The 12231-nt window shown below is 36.5% G+C and overlaps 1 protein-coding gene across 1 annotated transcript; it reads right to left on the reverse strand.

Moving 5' to 3' along the window:
- LOC18792170 (methionine S-methyltransferase) lies at positions 1918-9604 on the reverse strand. The gene is made up of 12 exons (XM_020554107.1): positions 9206-9604; positions 8330-8523; positions 8035-8241; positions 7817-7912; positions 7388-7576; positions 7120-7308; positions 6795-7031; positions 5496-5630; positions 4749-5069; positions 4387-4566; positions 2678-3643; positions 1918-2479 (listed from the first exon to the last, which is right to left on the reverse strand). Exons 1-12 carry the CDS (start codon positions 9450-9452, stop codon positions 2153-2155), a joined length of 3288 nt encoding a protein of 1095 aa, XP_020409696.1. The 5' UTR covers positions 9453-9604; the 3' UTR covers positions 1918-2152.

Here is a 12231-nt window from a genome sequence, read left to right on the forward strand (position 1 = left end):
GACCACAATATTTTGATGAACTTGAACAAAGATTGTGAATAGATTCCACTTGTGTAGTGAAGTGATAGGATGCATGGACGACTTTACATGAATGAAACCAGTATTGGAACGATCCAGGAACAACAAAAGACCGTCTATGCATTCAATCCCAGCAGAGTTTTGGGATCTTCATTCTATGGACAGGTTGGACCAAAGTTTGACCATAAAGATAAAGAAACAGGTCACCATAAAAACCCCCACGCATGCATAGATCCAAAAAGTTCTCTTGTTCATCCTCCGGCCGATGAAAATTTCTATTTACAGAGTATAGCCGGCCGGCTATACTTTAGAAAATTTCTAAAATTTTTACTTTCGAAAATTCGCGTATAGCCGCGCGGCTATACTTTTGAAAATTTCTATCCGGAGAGTATAGCCTCTTGGCGATACTGTTGAAATTTACAAGTTATCGCCGTGTGGCTATACTTTTGAAAATATTCTGTTTACAGAGTACAGACGGCCGGCTATACGGTTGAAAATTCTATCTATAGAGTATAGCCGACCGGCGATACTTTTGAAAATTTCGATTTACTGAGTATAGCCGCCGGCTATACCGTTGAAAATTCCATCTGCAGAGTACAGCCGTGCGGCTATACCGGTGAAAAATATATAATTCGCTTACAAGCCCCTTAATTTATCTTCCTCTTTTTAATTTCAATGTTATATTTCATTTTCTTGATTGATTTTGACAAAATAGGGTGCTTATATTTCTTTTTTGGATTATTGTTTTTGCCATGTTTTGAGTTGAAATTGGATACCAGTTCCTCTATATATATATATATATATATACACACACACACATGGATTATTATATATTTCTTCTTTGAATCAATTCCTTAAGTTCTGTTGCATTGCTTGAATTCATGATCTGCACAATTGATTTTATTTTAATTAATCTTAATCACGAAATTAATTAAGTCTGATTTGATTATAAGGGGTGTCTTATACCATTGATGGACAAGCCGGGATTGCACATGTTTCGGGGACAATCGATCCGGACACCCTTATGAAGTTATTAGCTCAATCAGGGAAGCATGCAGAGCTACTTAGGGATGACTCAGGATATAAGCATCAGTTCTATTACGGCAAAGCCTGTTGCTATTGCTAATTACAGAAATGGACATGGTTATGGGCAGAGTTATTATAATAATCATGATTATGGATATTATAATCCCAATGGAACAGGTTCCTACCATGCAACAACATATCGCTACCATCATCAGCTAGTACCTAATTACTATGAACCGAAAGCGCCACCGTTGAGTTTTCCACAGCCACCACCGTGGAGGGAAATTCACCCGTTTTATAATCCGGACACCCAATACACCATCATGTGATGAGCTAATGAAATTAAAATGCCATGGAATTTAGGCTTGGCGTTTAAATTTCTAACTAACGCTATACATATATTATGTGTGTGTGATGCCCACTACATATAAAATGTGGGCTATGAATTTGGTTTTTCTCTTCTTCTCCAATATTTGGGAGTTGTTAAAGGATTTAGTTTGCTTTGCAATTCTCCGATTATTAAAGGAGAATGTTGAATATTTTTTAATGGAGCTGTTCTACATATATTTATAATTATAAGTGACAGAAGTCAAGGTTTGAGTGGACTTGTCTCAAAGTTTTTGAAGAATGTAGACTGGAACTGTAATTGTAAAGGACATGGTATTTTTGATTAATTATGTCGATACATTTTGGGTATTTGCTATTAAGATATTGTTCCCAAAATTTGTTGTGGAATAATCTCAGAATACCATATGAGTGAGATGAGCCAAGAACCTTTTAATTATTCAACTAAACTGTAATCATCACAATATTACCGGGCTGTGATGTGATTGAATGAGGTTAAGATTAACGCAAGTAAACTGAAATCAGAAATACCAGTGAAAATACACAAATTTATTACGGTATTGATTGGGATTGTTTCACAAAGGAAGAAGGTAATGGAATTATAGAACACATCATCAGCTCACACTCTTGACTTGGTACATTGTGCATGGAAAAGGGCAAAAACACATTATAGAAGCCCTACTTTGAGCGTATTGGAAACTGACGGTGGGATTGGCTTGTGCCACAATAGCTCAAGCAATAATAATTTTTTTAATAAAAAGAATCAGTTCTTGATGGTGTCCTTAAATTTAACAACGCAATCTAATGCGCGCTCAAATTCACTTTCTTCGAGAGCAATGGTGAACCGACAGTAGCCAGGAATTCCAGTCCAGGAACCACTGTTGATGCATAAGCCAGTACCCTTGTGAATGACTTCCCTGATGTTTGAGTCATCAAGCTTAACTTCAGACATGGTTTCCTTTTGAGTGCTGCCTCCATCATTAGGCGATTTCTTGAATTTAACACTCTTGTTCAAATAAGATGTGGGCTTGGCCACCATGGAAACACCACCACAGGGTTCAAGCACATCCCAACCACACTTCTCCAGCGTCTATCAGAACAGAAGTGGGATGATTATGAAAGTTAAAATGAGAAAGTGCAGGGGAAAACATTGCTATAAATTAAGCACCTAAGGAGCCACTCAAGGATGTAGAGATAAGTAATAGAATCATTGCTGAGTGAGAAATGAATGTGTGTGTGTGTGTGTGTGTGAGAGAGAGAGAGAGAGAGAGAGAGAGAGAGAGTTCACCTCTTTCAGGCGCTTGGATCTACTCTTCAAATTTTTTATATGTTCTGCAATAGCATCCCACAGATCTCCTGGTTTCTGCTCTCTCAGACTCAGCAGCTTCTTAATAGCATATTTAACCGTGTTATGAGGTTTGCTTAATCCTGGAAAGCTATAAAATGTCTCCACCAAAACAGACTGGTTCAAAACAAGGAACCCGAATTTGAGCGCCCCACTCAACATCTTCAAGGACAATCCCCCAAGCAGAGAGACACAGAAGGATGGGTTACTAGAATTTAGCTTTGACAAACTATCCACCAGATTCCAACCGCCCCAACCCTCGAAGTCAAATTCCAAGCCCGAGAATGAAGTATCAATCACAACTCTAGCTCCAACTTTGGCACAAATAGACAGCAAACTTTCAATCTCTTTGTTGCTGTATATCAAACCAGTTGGGTTAATTGTTGGTCCAGAAATATATACCCATGGCTTATTCACAGTCTCTAGTGCTCCAGAAAGCACCTTATCTGTCAGTTTAAAGCCATCTGCTGGGTTCGTAGGTATAGTTACAATATTTGCTTTCAAAAATTTGGCAGCAGAAACATAGTTCCCATTCGAGCCAGCAGGAAAACACAATGTACCCCCTTCTTGAATGCAGCAAACAACCAGCTTGTTAAACAGAGCTAGCGAGCTGTCAGCATATATAAATTCGGTGCTGCTATCAACTGGGTAACCATAAGTACTCTTGATGAATTGCTTGATGCTAGTGGTGACATCTATTTCTGACTCGGCTATATTCTGTCGAGCAAAACTTTCAAAAATAGCAGCCTTGACAGGTGATGGTACACGTAAGAAGCTTTGATCAACATCCATGTGAATCAGGGAAGAGTTCCCTGCCTCACTAATTGACAACTCTGCATTATTGAGGACTGAGATTGCTGAACTAGCAAACCCAATCATCTCTGCTGATTTAGTTGATGCAGTTTCCCTCTGAAGAACATATATGAAAACCAATTGGATAAGCAAACTTGTCTCCATGAATAGGAAAAAGGTGGATTTACTGAAGACTTCAATAAATTTCGCAAAGCAATTAGCAAGTAACAAACCACTGGAATTTTTGGCATAGTAGAAAGTATAATTGACATCAAATAGATTAGTGACAAAAATAAACATCCAACAGAGGGATAAAGAGAGAAAAGATTGTCCTTATGATAATCTTCTCATGTGAATATTGCATCTTTTCTGAAACTTCCTGGCTAAACATCAGGTAGACCCCAGACTGCCATAACTCATAACTACTCTGTTCCAAATTATGACACAAGGTACACATAACATTCTTCAGATTTTCTTGTAACAAATCAAGCATTATATGCAGACCACTTTTACACTTCACAGAGAGATTTACCATGCCAAGCAATTTAAATGCAACATAGACTTACGGTGCAAAACCACATTAAATGTTATTTATCCCCTTCCTAATATCGTAAACAGAAGACAGACTATCTTCAGCAGAAAACAGAAGATGGAAGATAAAAAATGCATCTTTTTTTTTTTTTAACAGATAAAAAGTGCAATTTTCAACCAACCAGAATAACATCTTAGAATGTCTTAGAGAAAGTTATCAAAAGGAAGACTCAATACGTTGACTAAAACGTACTTGGTATATTTGTTATTTCTTAGATATTAAATACTTAAGTGGAAATAAACTCCTTAATAAAAAGGGACTGACATACCTGTGCAGGTGGGTGTCTGTCAGCAAGCTGAAAAGCTAAAAGTTCATGAAAAAGACAACCATAATAACATTGACTAATTGGTGCTGTATTCCCTTCTAGTAGTTCAACGGTCTTCGACAAGGCCTTGAAGATGGCTTCCTCTTCTGAAATTACAAAAGCTACTTCTAGGTCTGAATAAACCTGGAAAGATTGTTTGGCTACTATCCATGAGAAGATTTTGCATTAAAAAAAATACCTAAAGGATAAATTTATACGATAGAATCTCAACGTTATGGCTTTGAATTAAATTATATAAAAGCCTCCTCCTGAGATAGCCAGGTTAAGCTGGGGAATTTCAGAGTTCATATAAAAAGAAACAATACCTTATTTTTTACTAGGCCGCATATAATTGCTGCATGTGATGGCAGAGTTGTTCCTCCAATATATTTGAGGACTCCATTGGAACCTGGAAGGCTGGACAGCTCAAATTGATCAGATATGTCCAGGAACAAACGAGATCCAATTTCTCTTGTAACATCTAAAAGATGCACAAAGGCTGAACTAGTAACAGCCTCATATTCGGCAATCCCAGTAACCACCACCTGTGGCTTCAACTTCCTTATCAGCTCTATCATTAAATCAGACTGGCGAGGTGCTTCAATAATTGTAAGTGAATCCTCTGAAGGATTATCAGTTCCTGCACCCTAAATTGAGAAACAAATGTAGTTACGAAAGATGCCCCAACTACCCAAAGAAAATTCTAAATTGTACTAAGGAACCCATTACCTATGGATAGAAGACTTTTTTAAACTTTTATTGAAAACTCAATATAAATGTGGGCCTTTTTTTTGGTTTCTACATCCTCTTGTTAAGTATATTTGATCCCAGAATACCACATGAGTGAGACCTACAACTTCTCAGTGTTGATCCAAGAATATTTTAATTATTCACTAAACTGTAATCATCATAATATTACCAAGGCTGTGAGTATCTAATAAAGACTTTGAAATTCGCACTAATGCTTATGGTAACGTTGCAAGGGCCGACTTTTGGGTTGATAATACATTGACCCACAAAAGTAATAAATAACAAATTAAAATGACAGTACCGCAACATTGCAAATACCACACCTCAATTGCTAACGACGTTAACCAATTCCTTGGAAGGTGGCGGGTCAGATGTTCATCAACAATTGCAAGACGAGGTGAGAACAGCCGAAGAGCATTTTCTATCGCCACAGCTCTTGAAGGAAAAACAACCACATTCTTGTACAAACAAATGAGAGAAAACAAGTCAGCAATGCGGCTCACACTACAGAGCAGGAAAAGAGTAAACATGAAGTTCTGCAGGGTTACACTTATAAATATAAAAAAAAATTTAGGTTTCCATGATTTTAGTTCTAAGTTTATTCTTTTATTTTGCTACAAAACTTAGCCTTTGAAAGAAGTATAAGTACAATTCCACATCACTCTTGGCTGTGTCACTTTGTAAGCAAGGACAGACCACCACACAATTCAAAAAACAAATCACAGCAAATCTATTATGTGTCATACAATAACTCACATAATTAAAAGGGAAAAAAAAAATTCTACAGGGAATATAAATTACTGAAACTCTGTTTATTATAGCACATAGCATATCAAATGGAACCGAGAAATAAAGTACCAAGACATGAGAGAGAGAGAGAGAATTCCAAGATATTTTTATATAATTCTAAAAGCAAGACAATGAAGTTATTGCCTATTTTGAACCATGATTTCAAAAGCAATAAGACATTGGTTGAAGATATCTTGATACCTACAAAGCTAAACTAGTAAACTCTCTCTTTCTTGGTCTTTAATCCCCTATGATTATAGTTTTCTGTACGTATGTATATACATAACAGGGCCAATGAGGGTAGACAAGTAAGTTATTTCCTACCAGCTTCTCATCTTTATTCTTTTTCTTCTGCTTGACAAACCTACTAATGACTTACAATCTAAATTATTAGAACATCACATAAACCGTGGGATGGATAGAATAGAACAAAGTTTTGTTGAAAGTGTAATCATAGACCCCAAATATTTAGGTCTTTACACCACAAAAATAGCCAGAGACATCAGTTTAAAAATTCTTAGAGGTAAATTCATGCTAATTTTCAAGTTGGGATCTATTTGTCACCTGCTAAAACTCTATATTCAACAGCATTCTTAATTTTATTTTCTCTTTTTTGAGATGGTGATGACCTATGCAAGTTTATGTGAGATCTTTCTATTGAGTAAATGTGACTTAGTAAGATAACTTGAACAGAGCAAAATCACTTGCATCTAGGAAAAAGAAAGACATGTTCTACACAAGAGTTACTAATAATAATTCAATTGAGGCAGAAAAGGGAAAAGGTTTGATGCAAAAGCATGAACACATAATCAGTATAGTTGACGTCTTCTTACATCAGCTTTGAGTGGAATGCGGTGATATGTTTTCATAAATCCAGCAATGAGATTACGAAAATGTTTTCTTCCAGCTGGTGGCTCATATGTGCCAAAAGAACTCCCTTTCAGAACACTGGAAAGATAAGCTAGGAAGGGAATCTTCTCATCTGCCACAGCATCATCTTCAAATGATAAATCTAAAGAACTGCTGATCTCATGGAAGCCATTGTTAAGAAACTCAAAAATTGTCTTGACCTGTCAGTTTATGCAATTCAGTATCGTTTTAATTTCCCTATCTTTAAGTACAATGAACATTAACTTTGTAAGGAAAAATGAAGTGCACCTGATTTGGTTGGCGAAGTTGACAGCTGTAAACTGATAAAGCATGAGATATTCGGCCACCAGCATTTCCATAGGCCCACGCTGTCCGAGCACAAATAGGCTGATCTCCAGAAAGTCCCATGAAGAACTCAAAACGATGTGGACTGTTCTTTTCAATTTCAACTAATGCTGAGATATCTGTGTCTGCAGCCTGTAACAATGAAATTTCAAGAGAAGCACAACTTCGAAGAAGAAATTTTTTTTCTTTCTATAATTAGGGGTATACTTGCCTGGAGAATTTTAGTCTGCCAAAGCTTGTTAACATGGAAACCACGGCGTTCAAACAAGCGCTTACAAACAGCTTGTCCTGGACGACCCCCCATATTGAAGATCATTATTCCCATCGGTTTAATGACATCTATTCCTTCCTCCACTGCCCGGGCAATTAGACCTAAGCCAAACTGATCCTCAAGAAAACCCTACATAATGTAGAAAGTTTTTCATAAGCAAACTTTATGTTATGTTTCTAACAAGGAATGGAAATTGGAAGAACTAGCTTATCAATTGACACAGTTTCAGTTGTTGGAAAGCCAAAGTACATATAATTAGCAAACAATTTCCATGTGTAACTAAAGCAAATAATAGAATTGTGATGATACGTAGCACTGGATGCCTCCTAAGATACAATGCAGAATACATTATCAAGGATCTGTCCAAACCTGAAGCGCACAATAATTGCTCAATGAATGTAGAAATTCCTCACTTGCATTCTCTGTAATCATTTTAGACATAGCATCTGGATTTGGGTTAAGAATCTGCAAGAGCACAAACAAGGAAAAAGAATTAGTAAAAATAATGATCCACCTGGTATGAACCTTCAAAACGGCCATTTGACAAACTAGCTTTATCCCCTTTAAATTGTAATTGTTGACAGTACCTGAGGTATGCATCCAACAATTCGTTCTAGTTGAATATCATTAGCTCTACAATAAGATAGCAGATCCGATTCATGAAACTCTACTCTGTCCAGCAAAGTTTTCTTCTCTGCATCATAGATGGGTTGACCTTTTTCATCCAAAGCATTTAAGTACAAGTTTATCCATGACATCTTTACTGCTCTAGGATTGATATCAAGGCCGTACACCTGAAAAAGGTAGTTTCTTCATCAGTGAGAGAAGCCAAAAAGGCAAAGGATAAACATGGTAAAGTACGACAAACAAACACAAAATTACCTTCGACGGCAGCCACTTCTCAGCAATGGCAATGGATATCCAACCATTTCCACAACCAAGCTCAGCAACTGTCTTGTCCTTGAAGATAGAATCTGAATGTCTATTTAGTCCTTCAAAAAAAGTAAAGGACCAGTCTTCTGGAACAAAAATACTAGGGATAACCATCATTGTCAATTTCTTCCTACCCTGGTAACCTGCAGTAGCCCAATAACATTTGACAAGCATGGTAAGCAGATATTTGTGTAGCCATTGATGATTGCATAATACATGAAGTATTAAATCCAACCATGATTTCGGATAAATATTAACAAAAAAACATGTCCATACAATAGCACTATCCTCATCGTATACAAGAATTTTAATTGTTCAGAACTTTCCTGTTCTACTCTATCTTAAGGTCATCTTATAACTCAATAAGATTCAATCGACCCTAAAAAAAAGAGAAAGACAAATCTTCAACGATATGTGCGTATGACATTATAAATTGTTTGGTTATCCTACATCTAGAAATAGAAAATTTGAAGTTAACTGAGTGAAAATGAGTCAGTGGAAAGGAAAAAAGTGACTTGGTTTCCCAGTTGTTCAGAAAAGAACCAACCAAGGAATAGGATTGGTTAATGAGAAAACGACGAGTAAAAGCAAAAAAGAATTCAAAAAGCCCACAAATTGATACACGCACCCAAAGTAAAAGACAGTGACAGACAACAAATGAGACAATTGTCGTAATTTAGATAATTGGATTCAAAGGATTAAATATTCCATTTCTTCCATTTTCATTCCCTCCATTTTCTCAGCAAACAAACAGGCGACGATACAGCAAATAAAAAAGAGAAATTTGAATGGGAGAGAGAGAGAGAGAGTGTGTTTGCGTGTTACCTTCATACTGATCGAAGAAGATGTCTTCAATCTGAAAATGGTAGGTCCGGAAGCATTGATTGCAGGCTTCCTTGGAGGGGAAGCGATTTTGGAGGTCCGTGAGGAAGATCCGAGCTTGAGTTCGGGTCTTGGGATCCTCGAGACGCTCCAGCACTGATCTCAAGGCGCCGTATGCGGCATCGCCCGACTGCTGACACCGCTTCAGGAAGTCGTCCACCGATCCTAACGGCACGTCGTTCTTCGCCATTTCCACTCTCTTGTTCCTGCTTCCTGCCTTTCGCGAGGTTTCTGTAGGTAGAAGAACAAAGATAGAGTGAGATAGATAATGTGTGTGTGTATATATATAGGGGATAGAGTGAGTGGGAGAAAAAAGCTGCCGAAGCAAAGTAGAACGCCGGTGAAGGTTGTTCCCGGTTTTTCGTCATGGCCTTTTAATATTAATATTAATATTTTGGTTAGACTTTGACCAAGAGATTCTCTTTTCCTTTTTCTGCACGTCAAAAATAAATTAAGAGAATTACACACTCAAAGTTCATTTACAACATAACAAAGAGGTTTTTAACTTCTTATAAATTATAAAACTACCATATATTTCTTAAAATACGCTCAACACCAAAAGCTCATTAAAAAAATCCAGAACACTTAATAAGGCATCAAAGTAATTTGATAATTAAAATTAAATTAAATAGAGCCGGCTGTTATTTTTTGGGGTTTTTTTTGGATTTGTTTATAGAAATTAAATGGTGTAGGATTTATTTATATTTTTTGTGCTAAAATTAGGTATACGACTAAATATCTCTATTTTTTAACTTCTAATAACTATTTATACACATATTATTCATAGTGAATTCATATAAAAATAAGAAGAAATAAAAAATACATGTGTCGGCCCTAGATTTTTTCGCTTATGGGTATAAAAAGAATGGGCATTCAAAGATGGCGGCAACTAGAGAAAGAAGAATGCTTTGGACTTGAAAAGACTTTCAAGCCCACATGAGTGGTTTGAATAACAAAAGAAGCTGAACCTTTCAAAGCAAGGGAAGGTTTGCCTCAACGAGAGAGCGTTTTATAAGGAAGTTTGCTTACTTAGTGCTTGCAATTCAAAAGAAATGAGCTCAACGATAAAAGGAGATGGTCTGCTTCTGCCGATCGAGGAATTGTTTGCCTTATTGAGAGAGAAAACGACAAAGGCCAGAATCCTTCATGACTGTAAAAGTACTTGCCTCACCAAAAGAGCAAGAACAGAGGCCAAACCGAGTCTAGAATTTCACCGCCCAAATTGTCATAAAGTAGCTGAGGATCACCTTTTCCACCACCCAGATTGACCAATCACAAGTGAAAACATAAAATTAAAGTTATGAGGATTGATTGTACGCGTGTCAGAGCACGACCATAATCTCGACTAGAAGAATACAAAGTCTATAAATAGAAGAAAGATTGATGAAATAAGGGTCCATCACTAATCAAACAAATCAAGCCCAACGACTGCTGATATGCACCATTTAACCTTTTATCATGTAGTTCATAGTTTTTAATGTTTTTTTCTTAGAAATTAGTGTAACTCTCGTTAAAGAGAACTCAGAAACCATTCTGAGTTCTTGGGCATTCCTCATCTCAATCATCCATTTCATATATCAACAAGATTTTCCTTTTTGCCGTTTATAAAGTCAATTTTTGAGCACCACCTAATCCATCTAAATTACTTGAGATGCTCCAATTTCTTGAGCTATCTGAACCCATTGAGCTACCGAGTTTGGTGATACCATCCAACCACCATCTCATTCTAAAGGTCTTGTGGTCGAGGCCTAGAATCTTACGATGAAGAATTTGTTCCTATCTAAGCCATGAAGTTAAGATCATGGTACCACATGCGGTCACTCATGACCGTGGTATTAGCATGCCACACATACACACACTAAGTGTCACATCCCGGGATCAACTCCGCCGTAGCACGATATTATCCGTTTTGGGCCCCCCTCTCTGGCCCTCACTGTTTTGTTTCTGGGAGGTCACGAGCAACTTCCCAGTGGGTCACCCATCCTGGGATTCCTCTAGCCCCCAACTCGCTTAACTTCGGAGTTCCTATGACTCCGAAACCAGTGAGCTCCCAAAAGGCCTCGTGCTAGATGGATGCGGGTGTGCACATATAAGGCACATCACCCCCTCTCCGTTGATCGATGTGGGATCTTACACTAAGAAGGACGTCTTGATAACCATTTCAATTTTAGTTTTTATTTTTTATTTTTTGTGCTACAGTATAGAGGAAAAAGAGAAGTGAGAATGAGAATATAAATGAGATTGGGAGGGAAGATGAGCTAAGAAGATAGGAGTAACAAAAATAAAAATTGAAATATATTTGAAATTATTTTCACTTTTGTTACTACTCCCTCCCATCCTCTCTTGCAATTTCATTTTCAGTCTCATTATAACTCTCATTTTCCTCTATACTCTAGTACCAAGAAAAAAAAACTAAAAAACTAAAAACTAAAATTGAAATGGTTATCAAATGTGTTCTTAGTTAACTATATAAAGCAGAAGGTAGAGAATGGTGAAACATTCAAAATACCAGAAAATGCTCTTATTTAATGCAAACATTAAGAATTAAATGAGGATAATATGATAAATTCACACTTTTTCATATTTAAAAAAATTAAAATTAAAAGAAAAATCAGATAATGGATCATATTTTTATGAAACACAATTACCCATTATCTTTTTTAATTTTGAAATAAATTTAAATTCTTTTTTTAAAAAAGCTTCTCACAAATGCAGAATTGCGGCTAGTAATTAACTAAGGATATTTTTTAGATTTTGAACGTTTCACATTTTGAGACTTCTCTTAAGACTTTATTTTATTGTGTCATTATTTCAAACTTTTATGGCATATATTTTTACATAAATAATTCAATCCAGTTGGAATTTTATGGCTTTTTTAAAAATTTTATTTTCAATGCATTCTTAGGTCATCTTATGTATTTTTTGTAATTTAGTCTAAGAGTGAGGCTGGAGCTTCTTGACAAAGCTCT

Source organism: Prunus persica, chromosome G1 (genome assembly GCF_000346465.2).
Source record: "Prunus persica cultivar Lovell chromosome G1, Prunus_persica_NCBIv2, whole genome shotgun sequence".
Classification (NCBI taxonomy): domain Eukaryota; kingdom Viridiplantae; phylum Streptophyta; class Magnoliopsida; order Rosales; family Rosaceae; genus Prunus; species Prunus persica.